At 40.8% G+C, this 20017-nt stretch overlaps 1 protein-coding gene and 1 non-coding gene across 2 annotated transcripts in view; one reads left to right on the plus strand and one right to left on the minus strand.

Moving 5' to 3' along the window:
• Positions 1–20017, plus strand: part of TTC28 (tetratricopeptide repeat domain 28) — a gene marked incomplete at its 5' end in the record, with an annotated part of 309931 nt that overhangs the window by 123164 nt on the left and 166750 nt on the right. Inside the window, one exon of the mRNA XM_017498029.2 lies at positions 17980–18487. Within this exon, the coding sequence (XP_017353518.2) occupies positions 17980–18487 (508 nt within the window). The remainder of the gene's footprint in view (positions 1–17979; positions 18488–20017) is intronic.
• LOC119466882 lies at positions 11068–11174 on the minus strand. Its single transcript, XR_005195392.1, has one exon. It is a non-coding gene; the product is annotated as a U6 spliceosomal RNA (small nuclear RNA).

Here is a 20017-nt window from a genome sequence, read left to right on the forward strand (position 1 = left end):
TAGGCCAAGTGCAGTGCCTCATGCTGGTAATCTCAACACTTTGGGAGGTTGAGGAGAGTGGATTACCTGAGGTCAGGAGTTCAAGACCAGCCTGGCCAACATGGTGAAACCCTGTCTCTATTTAAAAGAAAAAAAGAAAAAAATTAGGTGGACGTAGTGGCACACACCTGTAATCCCAGCTACTTGGGAGGCTGAGGCAGAAGAATCGTGTGAACCTGGAAAGCAGAGGTTGCAGTGAGCTGAGATCACACTACTGCACTCCAGACCTGGGCCACAGAGCAAGACTCTGTAAACTACTCTAAGTATCATTAGTGCTTAAAATAGACCCAATTGTATTCTAATTAGTCATTATTTTATACAGTATTTTGTTATTGTTATTACAGATCTTCCTAGTTTTCGTCTACTCCATGGAAATACAGGAAAGTACAAATGGTCATGTCACTTCCCCACTTAAACCTTTTGTAGCTCTCATTCCCCATCTGTGGGGATTGCAAATTCATCAACAGAGGCTAAACTATGTAGTCCAATGAGCACAAGGGCTAGAGTCTGACATATGTGGATCTGAACTCTGCTATTGTTATTGTGTACTTTTAGGCATGCCACTTTATCTCTTTAAGTCTTTGCCTCTGAGTCTAGCCTTTTCTTACTTAATAATAATATACACTTAAGAGGTTTGTTATAATGACCAATGAAACAACACGTGTATGAAAAATGCTTGAGATCTGACAAACTGAACAGACAGAATTAATCCACACTTACCTTTACAAATTCTTCTCCAGCCACTACCCATGCTTCCAGGTGTAAATGGCTTTTTGTTCTCCAATCATAACACACTCTGACATACTCTGTGCCTTTGCTCATGCTGTTTCCATTTCCTAGAATTACCCATTCCCTCAAGGAGGAAAGCTCCAATTTATATATTTTTATTTTTAATTCAATTTTTTTGAGACAGAGTCTCACTCTATCATCAGGCTGGAGTGCAGTGGCACTATCCCGGCTAACTACAACTTCCGTTTTCCAGTTTCAAGTGATTCTCCTGCCTCAGCCTCCTGAGTAGCTGGGACTACAGGTACGCACCACCACACCTGGCTAAATTTTTTGTATTTTTAGTGGAGATAGGGTTTCACCATGTTGGCCAGGATGGTCTTGATCTCATGACCTGGTGATCTGCCTACCTTGGCCTCCCAAAGGGCTGGGATTACATGCGTGAGCCACTGAGCCTGGCCAATTTATGTATTTTTAGATGAATATACTTTATTTCTTTTTGTTTTCTTTTCTTTCTTTCCTTCTTTCTTTCTTCCTTTCTTCCTTTCTTTCTTCCTTTCTTTCTTTCTTCCTTTCTTTCTTTCTTTCTCTTTTTTTGAGACAGAGTTTCACTCTTGTTACCCAGGCTGGAGTGCAATGGTGCCATCTCGGCCCACCACAACCTCTGTCTCCTGGATTCAAGTGATTTCTTCTGCCTCAGCCTCCTGAGTAGCTGGGATTATAGGCATGCACCACCACACTTGGCTAATTTATTCTTTTTTTGTATTTAGTAGAAACAGGGTTTCACCATGTTAGGCTGGTCTTGAACTCCTGACCTTAGGTGGTCTACCTGCCTTAGCCTCCCAAAGTGCTGGGATTACAGCCTGGCCCAATATACTTTCTTTTTCTTTTCTTTTCTTTTTTTTCTTTCTTTTTTTTTTTTTTTATTGAGATGGAGTCTTGCTCTGTTGTCAGGCTGGAGTGCAGTGGCGTGATCTCGGCTCACTGCAATGCCGACCTCCCATGTTCAAGCGATTCTCCTGCCTCAGGCTCCCAAGTAGCTGGGATTACAGGTGTGCACCACCACACCCAGCTAATTTTTGTATTTTTAGTAGAGATGGGGTTTCACCATGTCGGCGATCTCCTGACCTCATAATCTGCCCACCTCGGTCCCCCAAAGTGCTGGTATTACAGGCGTGAGCCACCGTGCCCGGCCTTATACTTTATTTCTTAGAGCAGTTTTAGGTTTACAGAAAGTTAAGCAGATAGTACACAGTTTCCATATACCCTTTCTCCTCCAATCATTTTCTGTTATTGTTATCTTGCATTAGAATGGTATATTATTATAGCTGATGAACCAAAATTGATACATAATTGTTAACTAAAGTTTATCATTTACATTAGGGTTTACTCTTTGTATTGTATAGTTCTGTGGGTTTTGACAAATTTATAATGTCATGTGTCCAGTATTATGCAGAACAGTTTTATTGCCCTAAAAATCCCCTGTGCTCCATCCGTGCTTTATTCCACCAACTCCCCCGCAACTGCTGATCTTTTTATTCTCTCTATAAATATGACTTTTTCAGAATGCAATGATTGGAATCATACAATATGTAGGCTTTTTTAGACCAGCTGCTTTGACTAAGCAGTATAAATTTTAAATTTCTTTCATGTCTTTTTACAACTTGATAGACCATTGTTTTTAACCCTGAATAATATTCCATTGTATGGCTATAACACAGTTTGTTTATCCATTCACCTTTTGCAAGACATCTTATTTGCTTCCAGTGTTGTAGCAATTATGAATAAAGCTGTTATAAACAGTCATGCACAGTTTTTTGCATGGACATGTGTTCAACTCATTTTGGTTAATATCTGGGAGCACAGTTGCTGGAACACATGGTAAGACTATGTTTCGTTTTCTAAGAAATTGCCCAACTGTCTTCCAAAGTAGCTGTATCATTTTTCATTCCTTCTACCATGAATGAGAGTTTCTATTGCTCCATGTTCTTGTCAACATTTGGTATTATCAGTTCTTTTGGATTTTAGCTATTCTAATATGTATGTAGTGATATCTCATTATTGTTTTAGTTTGCAGTTCCCTAATGACATATGATGTTGAACATCTTTCCGTATGCTTCCTTGTCATCTGCGTGTCCTCTTTAATGAGGTATCTCTTCAGATATTTTGTTTTTTAATTGAGTTGTGTGCTTTCTTGTTGAGCTTTTATATTTTAGATACAAGTCTTATATATGTGTTTTGCAAATATTTTCTGTCTGTGGCTTGACTTTTCATTCTCTTAGCAGTATCTTTTGCATAGCACAGTTTTGAATATTAATGAAGCTCAACTTAATTTTTTCTTTCATTGAACATATTTTTGGTCTTATATCTAAAGGTCATGTAGATTTTCTCCGATGTTGTCTTGGAGTTTTATAGCTTTGCAGTTTACATTTAGGTCTGATCCATTTCAAGTTAACTTTTGTTAAATGTGTAAGGTCTGGTCTACATTCATTTTTTTTTTCATATGATATCCAGTTGTTCTAGCACTATTTGTTGAAAAGGTAGTTACTATCCTTTCTCCATGCAACTATCTTTGTACCTTGTCAAAGATTAATTTTTTTATTTATGTGAGTCTGGAGAATTTTCATTAAAAAAATTTTATTTCTCTTTTTAATGGACACATTGTAATTGTACATATTTATGGTGTACAATTTTGTGTTTTGATACATATCTATGTTGTATAATAATCCAATCATGGTAGTGTATCCATTACCTCATGCATTCATCATTTGTTTGTGGTGAGAACATTCAAAAGCCTCTCTTCTAGCTGTTTTGTGATATACAGTATTTTATTGTTAGCCATAGTCATTTTACTGTGCAGAACACCAGAATTTATTTCTCCCGTCTAATGGTTACTTTGTATCTGTTAACCAACCCCTCAGAATCCCCTTTTTTCCTTCCGCTCCAGTCTCTGGTAAGGAATGTTCTACTCCCTGCTTCCATAATATCAACTTCTTTTTTTTTTTTTTTTTTTCTTCAGATTCCACATATGAATGAGATCATGAATAATTTGTCATTCTTTGTCTGGCTTATTTCACTTAACACAGTGTTCTCCAGGGTCGTCCATGTTGTCATAAATGACAGGATTTTAATCTTCTTATGACTGAATCATGTTACGTTGTGTATGTATTCAACTTTTAAAAATCTATTCATCCCTTGTTGGACACAGGTTGATTCCCTATCTTGGCCATTGTAAATAGTGCTACAGTGAACATGGGAATGCAGATAAACTCCTTGACATACTAATTTCATTTCCTTTGGATATATACCCAGTAGTGGGATTGCTGAATCATATATGGTAGTTCTATTTTTAGTTTCTTAAGGAACTTCCACGTTGATTTTTATAATGGTTGGACTGGTTTACAGTTCCACCAGTAGTGTATAAGCATTCCCTTTTCTCCAAAACCTCACCAACATTTGTTTTCATTTATCTTTTTTATAATAGCCATTGTAGCTGGTATCTCATTGTGGTTTTGATTTGCATTTCTCTGATGATTAGTGATGTTGAACTTTTTTTCTTATACCTGTAGGCAGTCGTATGTTTTCTTTTCAGAAATGTCTGTTAAGGTCTTTTGCCCATTTTTTAATTGGGTTATTTGGTTTTTGTCCTATTGAGTTGTTTAAGTTCCTTATATATTCTGGATATTAACCCCTTATCAGGTGTATAGTTTGCAAATATTCTTTCACATTGTATAGGTTGTCTCTTTTCTCTCTTAATAGTTTCTATTGCTGTGAAGAGTTTCTAGTTTGATGTAATCTCGTTTGTCCACTTTTGCTTTTGCTGCTGTGCTTTTGAGATCATGGTTTTTTGTTTTTTGAGACAGAGTCTTGTTTTCTCACCCAGGCTGGAGTGCAGTGGTGTGATCTTGGCTCACTGCAACCTCCGCCTCCCAGGTTCAAGCAATTCTTCTGCCTCAGTCTCCCGAGTAGCTGAGATTACAGGCACGAGCCATCACGCCTGGCTGATTTTTTGTATTTTGAATAGAGATGGGGTTACACCATGTTAGCCAGCATGGTCTCAATCTCCTGACCTTGAGATCTGCCTGCCTTGGCCTCCGAAAGTGCTGGGATTAACAGCTCATGTTTTAAAAATCCTTTCCCAGCCCAATATTGTGAAGCTTTTTCACTGTGTTTTCTTCTAGCAGTTTCATAGTTTCAGGTTTTATAGCTAAGTCTTTAATTTTTAAATTATTTATTATTACTGTACTTTACGTTCTGAGATATATGTGCAGAACAGACAGGTTTGTTACATAGGTATATATGTGCCATGGTGGTTTGCTGCACCTATCAACCTGTCATCTACATTAGCTATTTCTCCTAATGCTATCCCTTCCCTATACCCCAGCCCCCTGAAGGGCCCCAGTGTGTGATGTTCCCCTCCCTGTGTCCATGTGTTCTCATTGTTCAACTCCCACTTATGAGTGAGAATATGTGGTGTTTGGTTTTTTATTCCTGTGTTAGTTAGCTGAGAATGATGGTTTCCAGCTTCATCCATGTCCCTGCAAAGGACATGAACTCATCCTTTTTATGCGGCTGCATAGCATCCCATAGTGTATATGTGCCACATTTTCCTTACCCAGTCTATCATTGATGAGCATTTAGGTTGGTTCCAAGTCTTTGCTATTGTAAACAGTGCCACAGTAAACATACATGTGCATGTGTCTTTATAGCAGAATGATTTATAATCCTTTGGGTATATACCCAGTAATGGGATGCTGGATCAAATGGTATTTCTGGTTCTAGATCCTTAAGGAATCACCACACTGTCTTCCACAATGCTTGAACTAATTTACACTTTCACCAACAGTGTAAAAGCCTTCCTATTTCTCTACATCCTCTTCAGCATCTGTTGTTTCCTGACTTTGTAATGATCACCATTCTAACTGGCATGAGATGGTATCTCATTGTGGTTTTGATTTGCATTTCTCTAATGACCAGTGATGATGAGCTTTTTTTTGTATGTTTGTTGACCGCATAAATGTCTTCTTTTGAGAAGCGTCTGTTCATATCCTTCGCCTGCTTTTTGATGGTTTTTTTTTCTTGTGAATTTCTTTAAGTTCTTTGTAGTTTCTAGATATTAGCCCTTTGTTAGATGGATAGATTGCAAAATTTTTCTCCCATTCTATAGGTTGCCTGTTCACACTGATGATAGTTTCTTTTGCTGTGCCGATCTCTTTAGTTTAATTAGGTCCCATTTGTCAATTTTGGCTTTTGTTGCCATTGCTTTTGGTGTTTTAGTCATGAAGTCTTTGCCCATGCCTGTGTCCTGAATGGTATTGCCTAGGTTTTCTTCTAGGTTTTTATGGTTTTAGGTCGTACGTTTCAGTCTTTAATCCATCTTGAGTTAATTTTTGTATAAGGTGTAAGGAAGGGGTCCAGTTTCAGTTTTCTGAATATGGCTAGGTAGTTTTCCCAACACCATTTATTAAATAGGGAATCCTTTCCTCATTGCTTGTTTCTTCAGGTTTGTCAAAGATCAGATGGTTGTAGATGTGTGATATTATTTCTGAGACCTCTGTTTTGTTCCATTGGTCTATATATGTGTTTTGGTACTGGTACCATGCTGTTTTGGCTACTGCAGCCTTGTAGTATAGTTTGAAGTCAGGTAGCATGATGCTTCCAGCTTTGTTCTTCTTGCTTAGGATTGTCTTGGCTATGCAGGCTCTTTTTTGGTTCTATATGACATTTAAAGTAGTTTTTTCTAATTCTGTCAAGAAAGTCAAAGGTAGCTTGATGGAGATAGCATTGAATCTATAAATTGCTTTGGGCAGTATGGCCATTTTCATGATATTGATTCTTCCTATCCATGAGCATGGAATGTTTTTCCATTTGTTTGTGTCCTCTCTCTTTTTTTCTCTTTTTCAGCTTCCTCAGATTGAAATGTGTTCTCTTATTTTCATGAGCAGTGGTTTGTAGTTCTCCTTGAAGAGGTCCTTCACATCCCTTGTAAGTTCTAGTTCTAGGTATTTTATTCTCTTTGTAGCAATTGTGAATGGGAGTTCACTCATGATTTGACTCTCTGTTTGTCTATTATTGGTGTATAGGAATGCTTGTGATTTTTGCACATTGATTTTTATCCTGAGAGTTTGCTGAAGTTGCTTATCAGCTTAAGGAGATTTGGCGCTGAGATGATGGGGTTTTCTAAATATACAATCATGTCATCTGCAGAGACAATTTGACTTCCTCTCTTGCTATTTGAATATCCTTTATTTCGTCCTGTTCTCTGATTGCCCTGGCCAGAACTTCCAATGCTATGTTGAATAGGTGTGGTGAGAGAGGGCATCCTTGTCTTCTGCCAGTTTTCAAAGGGAATCCTTCCAGTTTTTGCCCATTCAGTATGATATTGGTTGTAGGTTTGTCATAAATAGTTCTTATTATTTTGAGATACATTCCATCAATACCTAGTTTGTTTAGAGTTTGTAGCATGAAGGCATGTTGAATTTTATTGAAGGCCTTTTCTGAATTTATTGAGATAATCATGTGGTTTTTGTCATTGGTTCTCTTTATGTGATAGATTATGTTTATTGATTTGCGTATGTTGAACCAGCCTTGAATCCCAGAGATGAAGCCAACTTGATTGTGGCGGATAAGCTTTTTGATGTGCTGCTGGATTTGGTTTGCCAGTGTTTTATTGAGGATTTTCACGTTGATGTTTATCAGGGATATTGGCCTCAAATTTTCTTTTTTTGTTGTGTCTCTGCCAGGCTTTGGTATCAGGATGATGCTGGCCTCATAAAAAGAGTTAGGGAGGATTCCCTCTCTTTTTATTGTTTGGAATGGTTTCCAAAGGAATGGTACAAGCTCCTCTTTGTACCTCTGGTAGAGTTCGGTTGTAAATCCTTCTGGCCCTGGGTTTTTTTTTTTTTTTTTGATTGGTAGGCTATTAATTATTGCCTCAATTTCAGAACATGTTATTGGTCTATTCAGGGATTTGACTTCTTCCTGATTTAGTCTTGGGAGGGTATATGTATCTAGGAATTTATTCATTTCTTCTAGATTTTTTAGTCTATTTGTGTAGAGGTATTTATAGTATTCTCTGATGGTAGTTTGTATTTCTCAGGATCTGTTGTAATATACCCTTTATCATTTTTTATTGTGTCTATTTGATTCTTCTTTCTTTTCTTCTTAATTAGTCTGGCTAACGGCCTATTTTGTTGATCTTTTCAAAAAACCAGCTCCTGGATTCATGGATTTTTTTTGAAGGGTCTTTTGTGTCTCTATCTCCTTCAGTTCTGCTATGATCTTAGTTATTTCTTGTCCTCTGCTAGCTTTTGAATTTACTTGCTCTTGCTTCTCTAGTTCTTTTTTTTTTTTTTTTGTAGACAGAGTTTCGCTCTTGTTACCCAGGCTGGAGTGCAATAGCGCAATCTCGGCTCACCGCAACCTCCGCCTCCTGGGTTCAGGCAATTCTCCTGCCTCAGCCTCCTGAGTAGCTGGGATTACAGGCACGCGCCACCATGCCCAGCTAATTTTTTGTAGTTTTAGTAGAGACGGGGTTTCACCATGTTGACCAAGATGGTCTCGATCTCTTGACCTCGTGATCCACCCGCCTCGGCCTCCCAAAGTGCTGGGATTACAAGCGTGAGCCACGGCGCCTGGCTTCTCTAGTTCTTTTAATTGTGATGTTAGGGTGTTGATTTTAGATCTTTCCTGCTTTCTCCTGTGGGCATTTAGTGCTATAAAATTTTCGTCTAAACACTGCTTTGGCCGTGTCTCAGAGATTCTGATACCTTGTGTCTTTGTTCTCATTGGTTTCAAAGAACTTATTTATTTCTGCCTTAATTTTGTTATTCAGGAGCAGATTGTTCAGTTTTCATGTAGATGTAGAGTTTTGAGTGAGTTTCTTAATCCTGAGTTCTAATTTGGTTGCATTGTGGTCTGAGAGACTGTTGGCTATGATTTCTATTCTTTTGCATTTGCTGAAGAGTGTTTTACTTTCAATTATCTGGTCGATATTAGAATAAGTGTGATGTGGTACTGAGAAGAATGTATATTCTGTTGATTTGGGGTAGAGAGTTCTGTAGATTAGGTCTGCTTGGTCCAGAGCTGAGTTCCAACTTGATTCCATTCTCAGCTGAATATTCTTGTTGATTTTATATCTTGTTGATCTAATATTGACAGTGGGGTGTTAAAGTCACCCACTATTACTGTGTGGGAGTCTAAGTCTTCTTTTAGGTCTCTAAGAACTGGCTTTAAGAATCTGGATGCTTCTGTTCTGTTTTGGGTGCGTATATATTTAGGATAGTTAGCTCTTCTTGTTGCATTGATCACTTTACCATTATGTAATGCCCCTCACCCCCTACCCTTTTATTTTGTATCTTTGTTGGTTTAAACTCTGTTTTGTCAGAGACTAGGATGTCTGGGACTGCCAGTCATGGCTTGTCAAACAGCCTGAATGGTGGGGATATCTAAGGTTCCTTGAGATGACTAGCCAACACTAAATGTTGGCCACTCCACCTCACAGAGAGTTTTTAGTCTTACCAGGGTAATTTTGACCCCATAATCTCCGTAGAAGCCCTTCCTAAAGTTCTTGACCATACAGTCTAGGCCCATGGGTTTGGACTGACTCTTTCCCATGATGTGTGCCCCCTTCTGGCTGATGGCGTGAGACAGACAAAGGGAGGGGGTACCCCGTTAAGGACCACTCAGGGGCCCACCTGGCCATGTCCCTCGCAGGAGCTTTAGGCGCCTCTTAGCATTGGCAGGTCTGTACAATCTCCTGACTCCGATCGAGCCCAGCCCGATACTGCCCTAAACCTTTTGAGGTCGTCAGGGAACCACTGGTTAGGCCCACTCGGATCCCGAGGGCAAGCCCTTGAGCTCCACTTTCACTCACTCACACACACAGAGGTTACAACATTCCCGCCCTAACCCAGGAAATCTACCTGCGGTCTCCAAACGGGTACCAAGGGAGGGGATCAAGCCCTCCTTCTGTTCATAGACAGGCTTCCTAGGGTCAGGTCCTGGGACCTTACCTTGTCTGAGGTCTTCCCTTGTTCACTCCGTCCCCCTCTGCGAGTCTGGTGGGCGGCAACACCAGAGCAGCAGCAGTTCCCCTCCCAGGGAAGGAGGTCCTGTTGAAGTGCACAGGGGAGTCCCCTGCCAGCAGATGCACTGTCTGCCCTTTCTGACTCCAAACCAGTGGCTCAAAGGGCCAGTGTAGTTGGGTTTCCTGGTCAGGGAACCATATGTTATTGGGAATTTCACCTGACAAGAAAACCAAACAGCCCTCAGAGGGTTGCAGTTTATTACACCAGCAGGCCCAGATGGGTTCCTACCCAAAAGTCTGGACCCTGGCCTGAGTCAGTACACAGCTTTTATAGGTTAGGAGCAAAGGAAGTTAACTCAAGGTTTTAGGCAACATGGCCGTTTTACAGGGAGCTTTTTGGCTTGTAAACAGGAAGCAGGTGAGCAGAAGCACAAAAGAACAAATAAGGCAGTTGAGGCAGTTAATTTCGGCACTCAGGAAATTAGGTATTCAGGAAATTTTCCTCAATAAGCCTTTCACACAGCCCTTCCATCTCAATGGGTCTTGACCCTTTATCCAATTTGCCAGTCTGTGTCTTTTAATTGGGACATTTAGCCTATTTACATTTAAGGTTAATATTGTTATGTGTGAATTTGATCGTGTCATCATGATGCCAGCTGGTTATTTTGCCCATTAGTTGATGCAGTTTCTTCATAGTATTGATGGTCTTTACAATTTGGTATGTTTTTGCGGTGGCTGGTACTGGTTTTTCCTTTCTATGTTTAGTGCTTCCTTCAAAAGTTCTTGTCAGGCAAGCCTGGTTGTGACAGAATCTCTCAGCATTTGCTTGACTGTAAAGGATTTTATTTTTTCTTTGCTCATGAAGATTAGTTTGGCTGGATTTAAAATTCAGGGTTGAAAATTATTTAAGAATGTTGAATGTTGGCCCCCACTCTCTTCTGGCTTGTAGGATTTCTGCAGAGAGATCTGCTGTTAGTCCGATGGGCTTCCCTTTGTAGATAACCCGACCTTTCTCTCTGGCTATCCTTAACATTTTTTCTTTCATTTCAACTTGGTGAATCTGACAATTATGTGTCTTGGGGTTGCTCTTCTTGAGGCGTATCTTGGTGGTATTCTCTTGTATTTCCTGAATTATAATGTTGGCCTGTCTTCCCAGACTGGGGAAACTCTCCTGGATAATATCCTGAAGTGTGTTTTCCAACTTGGTTCCATTCTACTTGTCACTTTCAGGTACACCAGTCAAATGTAGGTTTGGTCTTTTCTTTTTTTTTTTTTTAAATATGGAACGCTTCACGAATTTGCGTGTCATCCTTGCGCAGAGGCCATGCTAATCTTCTCTGTATCGTTCCAATTTTAGTATATGTGCTGCCGCAGAGAGCACAGGTTTGGTCTTTTCATACAGTCCCATATTTCTTGGAGGTTTTGTTCATTTCTTTTTTTTTTATTCTTTATCTAATCTTGTCTTCATGCTTTATTTCATTAAGTTGATCTTCAGTCTCTGATATTTTTTCTTCTACTTGGTCAATCCAGCTATTGATACTTGTGTATGCTTCTTGAAGTTCTCGTGCTGTGTTTTTCAGCTCCATCAGGTCATTTATGTTCTTCTCTAAACTGGTTATTCTAGTTAATAATTCCTGTAACCTTTTTTAAAGATTTTTAGCTTACTTACATTGGGTTAGAACATGCTCCTTTAGCTCAGAGGAGTTTGTTATTACCCACTTCTGAAGACTACATCTATCAGTTCATTAGACTCATTCTTTGTCCAGTTTTGTTCCCTTGCTGGCGAGGAGTTGTGTTCCTTTGGAGGAGAAGAGGCATTCTGGGTTTTGGAATTTCAGCCTTTTTGTGCTGGTTTTTCCTCATCTTTGTGGGTTTATCTACCTTTGGTCTTTGATGTTGGTGAACTTTGGATGAAGTTTCTGTGTGGATGTCCTTTTTGTTGATGTTGATATTTTTCCTTTCTGTTCGTTAGTTTTTCTTCTAACAGTCAGGCCCCTCTGCTTTAGGTCTGCTGGAGTTTGCTGAAGATCCAGTCCAGACCTTGTTTGCCTATATCACCAGCAGAGGCTGCAAAACAGCAAAGATTGCTTCCTGTTTCTTCCTCTGGAATCTTTCTCCCAGAGGGGTACCTGCCACATGCCCGCCAGAGCTCTCCTGTATGAGGTGTCTGTCGACTCCCACTGGGAGGTGAGTCCCAGTCAGGAGGCACTGGCATCAGAGACCCACTTGAGGTGGCAGTCTGTCCCTTAGCAGAGCTCGAGAGCTGTGCTGGGAGATCTGCTGCTCTCTTCGGAGCTGGCAGGCAGAAACATTTCAGTCTGCTAAAGCTGCACCCACAGCTGCTCCTTCCCCCTGGTGCTCTGTATCAGGGAATGGGGGTTTGATCTATAAGCTCCTTACTGGGGCTGCTGCCTTTCTTTCAGAGGTGCCCTGCCCAGAGAGGAGAAATGTAGACAGGCAGTCTGGCTACAACGACTTTGCCGAGCTGTGGTGGGCTCCTCACAGTTCAGACTCACCAGCAGCTTTGTTTACACTGTGAGGGGAAAACTGCCTAGCCTACTCAAGCCTCAGTAATGGTGGATGTGGATGCCCTTCCCCCCACCAAGGCTCTACTGTCCCAGGTTGACTTCAGACTGCTGTGCTGGCAGCAACAATTTCAAGCCAGTGGATCTTAGCTTGCTGGGCTCTGTGGGTGTGGAATCTGCTGAACTAGACCACTTGGCTTCCTGGCTTCAGTCCCCTTTCCAGGGAGTGAACAGTTGTGTCTCATTGGTGCTCCAGGGGCCACTGGGGTATAAAAAAAATACTCCTGCAGCTAGCTCAGTGTCTGCCCAAACAGCCACTTAGTTTTGTGCTTGAAACTCAAGGCCCTGGTGACGTGAGCACTCAGGGGAATCTCCTGGTCTGTGGGTTGCAAAGACCATGGGAAAAGTGTAGTGTCTGGGCCAGAGTGCACCGTTCCTCACAGCATAGTCCCTCATGACTTCCTTTGGCTAGGGGAGGCAGTTCCCTGACCCCTTGCACTTCCTGGGTGAGGCGGTGCCCCACCCTGCTTCTGGTCACCCTCCATGGGCTGCACCCACTGTCTAACCACTCCCAATGAGATCAGCTGGGTACCTCAGTTGGAAATGCAGAAATCACTCGCCTTCTGCATTGATCTTGCTAGGAGCTGCACACCCGTAGCCTATTCAGCCATCTTGCCAGCAACTCCTTTAATCTATTTTTGAATGTATTAAATCTACTTGATTTTTGTATATGGTGAGAGAAGGAGTCTAGTCTTGTCTTTCTGCATATAAATATTCAATCTTCCCAGCACTTTTTTTTTTAAGAGACTACCTTTTTCTCCAATGTATGTTCTTGGCAACTTTGTCAAAAATCAGTTGGCTATATGTACATCAATTTATTTCTAGGCCTAGATAATTTTCTTGAATGCAAGAATGAATGAACAAAGGAACCAACCAACAGACCCCAAACTCTCCAGTGCCTGGCTAAACTTTCACTGCTGGAAGTATAGTGCATTTACCAAGATTATGTGTTGCATATACACCTAACTGTATTTGTGTTGGATTATGTATTGAATATGTGTTGGATTCTAAAATGTCTCTAAGTAAAGGGTGGATTTCTGTCTTTTTTTTTTCCCTTAAGAGATGGGGTTTTGCTCTGTCATCCAGACTGGGAGTACAGTGGCATGATCATAACTCCCTGTAGCCTCAATCTCCTGGCCCAAACAGTCTTCCTGCCTCAGCCACCTAAGTAACTGGGATTACAGGTACCCACCAGTAGTACTGTGCTACAAGGGTGGATTTTCTTATGCACATATTTGCAGAAGAGCAGTATGAATAATATGCTGGTCTTCAGTATATGAAATCGATGACATTTTTGACCATCAGTGGGGCAAGCTTCTTGTGTTGTCTTTTTAGTTGTGGGGACATAACCTTATGGTTTATTTTCTGGTCATCTTCTATCACATCTTTGAAATGAATAAAAGCTAAGTATTACGTTGGTTGGGATAGGAGGAGAAACTAAAATTAAAATTTTTGAGCATCTTATTGCTGAGTTCTGAATTAAGGTCATTATAAATACTGTGTTATTTAGTACTTGTGAAGGCTCTGTGAGATATCAATATTTCCATTTTACAGATGAGTAAACTAAGTCTCAAGTATGTTACAAATGTGTGTTATCACAGTGTGTTATTTGAATTTGTGCATGCCTAATTCCAGAGTCTATCCTTATTCGTCTATGTATCTCTGCCTATTGGGTTGTAGGTAGTTAATCTAGGACTTTGGGTTTATGGGCACTGAACTGGCAGATAGTACATGGAGTGCGTGGACTTGGGCAGTAAAAAAGAAATATAATATTTCTGGTACTAGCTGCAGGTACGTTTCCCATTTTTCCAGTGACATGCAGTGAATCAATCAGCAATTATATTGAATATTCTCTGTATAACACTATGGGCATGTAATCCTCCCACAAGATATAACCCTTATGAAAAATACATATGGTAAGGGAAAAACTTACTAGATGGAAGGAAAACATGTTTAAATCTTCAGCATAATATTTAACAGTAGTGTCATCGAGGTGGTTATAGTTTGGGTAGTTTAAACTTTATTTCTCAAACTAAAAACCTTTAAAGGTGGTTTGAAGAAATGGGAACAGATTTCTTACTCTAGCTTTATGTCCCATGAAACTAACTTGTCAGATGCAATTCTCCTGCAAATATTCAGGTCACAGAGCAAGAGGTGACTGACTCCTCTGTGCCAAATCTGCAGCTGGAAATTATACTTTGGCAAGAACATGAGTAATTTATATCTTGTAGAAAGAGAAGAGTGTTGTCTTATTCCAACCAGATAGTTTGTTAGCATAACTGTTTGTATGCATTTTAGTATTCAAATACAGATGTTCCAGAATGTTTCCACTGTGGGAAGCAGCTGCTGCTATTCTAGCACAGAAGTCTCAAAGAGATTAATATACAAAGGCAGCATGAACCTTAGTGGCAAATGCAGCATCTGCTTGAGGTGGGGCCTATGATTCCCCATAGATAGTGGGTCTTCAGATTCTCATTAACAGCCTGAAACCATGTTTCAGATCTAGGCTTATTCTACAGGAACAGGAACAAAGACAAGTGATTAATTTGTAATTCACTTAGCTGATAAGTATCATCACATGTTATTTGCCCAGGGGCTGTAAAACACTGGACTTTATTTCCTGTAGCAACTGATAGGAATATAGATGTTTGGTCATAATGATTGATGTTTTCAGTTGCCATTACTAGCTTTTGCTTGGTAACAGAACTCAGCCCAGGCAGCTTGCAGTCATAAAACATCCATCCACACCTTAGTGATGCATTCACAGAGCACTTTATAGTTTACTGAAGGCACTCATATGCACTGCTTCATCTGATGCCATCCCAGCCCTGTGAAGTATGTACAGTATTGTCTTAGCAACATTTTACATATAAAGAAAACAAGAGTGAAGAAGTGAACGACCTATTAGTGTTACCTAGCCAGGGCCTCTGATGCTAAATCCTTTTCCATTCTTATATTATACCAAACTGCCTCTCTAATTTCAGAGGCTATGATATGTGCTTCATACATTACATTCTTTCTAGAGATACTGACTTCCAGGACACCCGTCATGAAGAGTGCTAGTCTCACAGCACTGCCTGGTAACTGGAGGATGCCAGGAAAGAGCCAGTGTAATATTCTTTCCCTTTTTCTCCCACGGCCCAGAGGGGAAATCCCTAAATATTCCCTTCCTTATGTTCAGAGAGCTTTAGTAAGCTGCTCCTATGTCTCCCTGGCATTTAGAGAAATGAAGAACCAGAAGCAGAAGATCCCAGGGCTATCATTTGGAGTTGCCATAAACCAGAAGTTCCTGAGAACAGCGACGCCTGGGGTGTTGTGCCTACCCCGAGACTTATAAATCCATCCCATGCAGTGTTCAAAGGCTCATTGCCTCAACCAGATCTACTATTTGGAATTATCTAGTGAATTATTTATGGTTTACATATTTGACAGGGGCTCATGGCTAGGTTTGAAAATACTCTGTTTCTGGCTTGCTGCTTGGGCCTAAAAATGTATGGAAAAGCAAGGGTCAGAGAAGTTAAGTTGCTAAAGCTCTCAGAGCTATTAAAGGGCATTGCAATTCTGAACAAGGTATATCTGATTCTAAACTACACTAGCTCCATAGTCAAAGAGCCTATATGTTTTGCTTTGAGGGTAACAAAGAGTTTTGGATGGGAGTGGGTTGTGTCCTCCCTAGCCAGGCCTGGGTGGAGAAGAACCCACAAAGAATAAGGTAGGGAGGGCCAACTACTCAAGTAGAGGAAAGAGGCCGAGTCTCTGGGCCTGCAGCAAAGGAGAAAAGGAGCTTTGGGGCATGGGGGTGGGTGGAGGTGGGAGCAATAGAAAGTCCCATGTACAATGTGTTGACATGAAGTCCTAACCTCAGTCTCAAAGAGGCTCACAAAGTAGGAACCTGAGGCCTTTACACGTCCAAGTGACATGCTTTTGGTGACTTCATTGCTGCTTCTGCCAGAAGCACATTGCTGCAGCATTGTTACTTTCGTGGAATTGTTTCTGCTCTCCACAACTCAGAAAAAAAACAGAAAAGCAAATTTCTAATATATTTATTTCCTCTCTATTTTCTAAATCTTTTTGTTAGAACATCTGTAAAATGATAAAAGCAACTTAAAACAATATGGGACTTTTTTTTTTTTTTTTTGCCAATACACTATTTGCAAGCACCATAAAAAAAGTTTCCTCAGTCATTTTGATCAAGAACTGCTACTTTACAGACAAAGAAAATAGGGTAGAAAATCACTCATATCTATAAAATATTAATAAAAGTGTTCCGAAGTATACAGACATAGAACACGTCTCATAAAGAAATGCCCTTACTCCAGGAGGGGCAGCGTCCCCTAATTGCTATTCCCTAGCTGGGAGGCCCTTAGGAAAATTACTTGCCTATGTGTAACAGAGTACACCCTTTGTTCTGGGAGGATCACATGCTCACGTTACTAAGAGGGAGGGAGCATCGTGAAGAGAGGAAGCCACATGGCTCTAGCCATAGGCAGGTGATGAAGGAAAGAAAGGGTAGGCAAGCTTCCAACTTTTAGGATAAAAAGAAGGACAGAAAAATCCCAGCATAACTTCCCTTTTATATCTACAAAGAAATTAGAAACCGAAGACTAGAATCTAAGACTGCAAGTATTTGTTAAGATTTTAGAAACCATGTAACATCTCCTGTGCTTTTGTTGTCCCTTTGTGGTTCACTATACCAGCATAGAGTTAGTTTCATTAAAACCTTTAAGACAAAAAGGTTTGTGTACTTTTTCCTGGACCAAAAAAAAAAAAAAAACACCGAAAATGAATGGGTGACAAGCAATGTGAAAGGAGAACTAGGAAGACGGCATCTCTCTGCACAGAGAGGCTGGAGTTAGAAGCACTTCTAGGCAAGAAAAGAAATACTTGAAGAGCCAGTGTGAGCCTGAGAAGGGGGTGTGAGGATTAATGGAGACCACCCCACTCAGAGGTACAGTACGTTGTAACTCACCTGTTTTTTTTTTCTCTGAGACTCATCCAAATATAAGTCCTTCACGGTAACCAACAGTGATGAAGTTACCTTGAAGGAACAAAGAATAGAGAGCAGGACCCTCTCCAGTGAATTTTGGGTCACAGAATCATTAGTCAACATGGTAAACATCTCTCTTACCATTAATATATCTGTTTACTGTGGAAGAAGACAAGAATAGAGAAATACCCAGGAGTGTAAAAAGCCAAGCATGGATTTCTCCTATGACTTTCCTATAGTCTGTTATATGTAGTAATTAATTTCAATTTTCTTAAACATTTTCTCATACCACAGAGGTTAGTATTAACAGAGATGTAATATCATAATTAATATTATAAATGTCAAGTGTTTAAAATGAAGGTTATATGTAATACACCTTGTTTCTATGAGATTAGGTATAGAAAGTTACTGATTAAAGCACCATTGTCTTTTATTAGGAACTTGCTGTTTGGATGTGTTCTTTATCAGTTCTGCATAGGTGTGGAAAACTGACAGAAGTACCATTAGGAATTGGATCGGATAGTTACAAGCAACCTGTAAAATTTTATTTGCCAAAACATACCAAAACCATTCTGGTGTGTTTTCATTTTTCCACATTATCCTTTTCTTTCCAGGCAGCTTCATCAGCCTTGAGCAGTCTGGGCCATGTGTACACAGCCATTGGAGACTACCCCAATGCACTGGCCAGTCACAAGCAGTGTGTTCTTCTTGCCAAGCAATCCAAAGATGAACTTTCTGAAGCCCGAGAACTTGGCAACATGGGAGCTGTGTACATTGCCATGGGTGACTTTGAGAATGCTGTGCAGTGCCATGAGCAGCATCTGAAGATAGCCAAGGACCTGGGGAACAAGCGAGAAGAGGCCCGGGCTTACAGCAACCTGGGCAGTGCCTATCACTACCGGAGGAACTTTGACAAGGCCATGTCTTACCACAACTATGTCCTGGAGCTGGCACAGGAGTTGATGGAGAAGGCCATTGAGATGCGAGCCTATGCTGGACTAGGCCATGCTGCCAGGTGCATGCAGGATTTGGAGAGGGCTAAACAGTACCATGAGCAGCAGCTGGGCATTGCTGAGGATCTCAAGGACCGGGCTGCAGAAGGGCGAGCATCCTCCAATCTAGGTAAGAATGGGGTTGCTTACAAGAGCCCAGGTCAATGTCATGAGCTGGAAATAGCTGGAGTAGACCACTATCTTTTATAGGAATCTATGTGTTTATATTTAAAAGAATATCCTGCCGGGCGCGGTGGCTCACGCCTGTAATCCCAGCACTTTGGGAGGCCGAGGTGGGTGGATCGCAAGGTCAAGAGATCGAGACCATCCTGGCCAACATGGTGAAACCCCGTCTCTACTAAAAAAATACAAAAATTAGCTGGGCATGGTGGCGCGTGCCTGTAGTCCCAGCTACTCGGGAGGCTGAGGCAGGAGAATTGCTTGAACCCGGGAGGCGGAGGTTGCAGTGAGCCGAGATCATGCCACTGCACTCCAGCCTGGTGCCTGGCGACAGAGCAAGACTCTGTCTCAAAAAAAAAAAAAAAGAATATCCTTATTGTGTGTGCTCGTCTTGTCTTTTTGAGACAGGGTCTTCATCTGTCACTAAGGATGGATTGGATTACACACACCGAGGATGGTGTGTCACAACCACAGCTTACTGCAATGATCTTCCCACCTCAGCCTCCAAAATATCTGGGATGACAGGCACATGCCACCACACCTGGCTGTTTTTTCGATTTCTTGTAGAGACAGGGGTCTTCTTATGTTGCCCAGGCTGGTCTCAATCTCCTGGGCTCAAGTGATCCTCCCACCTTGGCCTTCCAAAGTGCTACAGTTACAGGCATGAGCCACCATGGTGCGTGGCCTCTTTCTTTAGCTATATTTCCTTGGAGCCTGCTTTCTCTAAATCACACAATTCTTCCTGTCATCATAGTGCTCTGAGGATTAGAATTCTGAAATACTGGAAAAACAAAACATCCCAACCTTTTAATCTGTAGAGAAAGAAGAGCAATCAGATTTATCTAATTAGAGAGAAAAGGCATGAAATGATGATGTAGGCTATGTTTGGTTTAAATGAAAGAGAAGATGCTAAGCAGTCATCAATGGATGAGAATGTGAAAGGATTTTTGCTTACAGGGATTTCTTTGCTTGGTGAATTAATCCCATAGGAAATGCATTTTTCCTCAAAATTATGTGTATTCAAAAAATAATATTGATAGCTTTAATATGCATGATTATTTTTGTGAAAGATCTAAAGATGATGGATTTACAGTTACTTTTGATAGTACTTGGTTACGATTAAAGCATTTATAATTTGAGGGAATTTATATGTGGTGGTAAGAGACAACAAGTAATTGCTAACTGCCAGTGTTTTAGAAGACATTATTTTATCCCTGTATTCAAACAGATGTGGGTACATAATGAATGGAAGGTACAGATGTGTTTGGAAGTATGGACTAAACTTATTCCTGTGCCTGGAGCCACATGGTTGGTTCTTTGCCCATAGGGATTCGGGATGGGAAGAGGACAAGGAGAAGGTGACCTTATTGCTATGCTTTTCATATATGAGCAGCAGCAGAATGTGAAACTTAGCCTGCCTCCCTCCCTCCCTGCCTCCCTCCCTGCCTCCCTCCCTCCCTGTCTCCCTCCCTGTCTCCCT

Source organism: Cebus imitator, unplaced genomic scaffold, assembly GCF_001604975.1.
Source record: "Cebus imitator isolate Cc_AM_T3 unplaced genomic scaffold, Cebus_imitator-1.0 Scaffold237, whole genome shotgun sequence".
NCBI lineage: Eukaryota > Metazoa > Chordata > Mammalia > Primates > Cebidae > Cebus > Cebus imitator.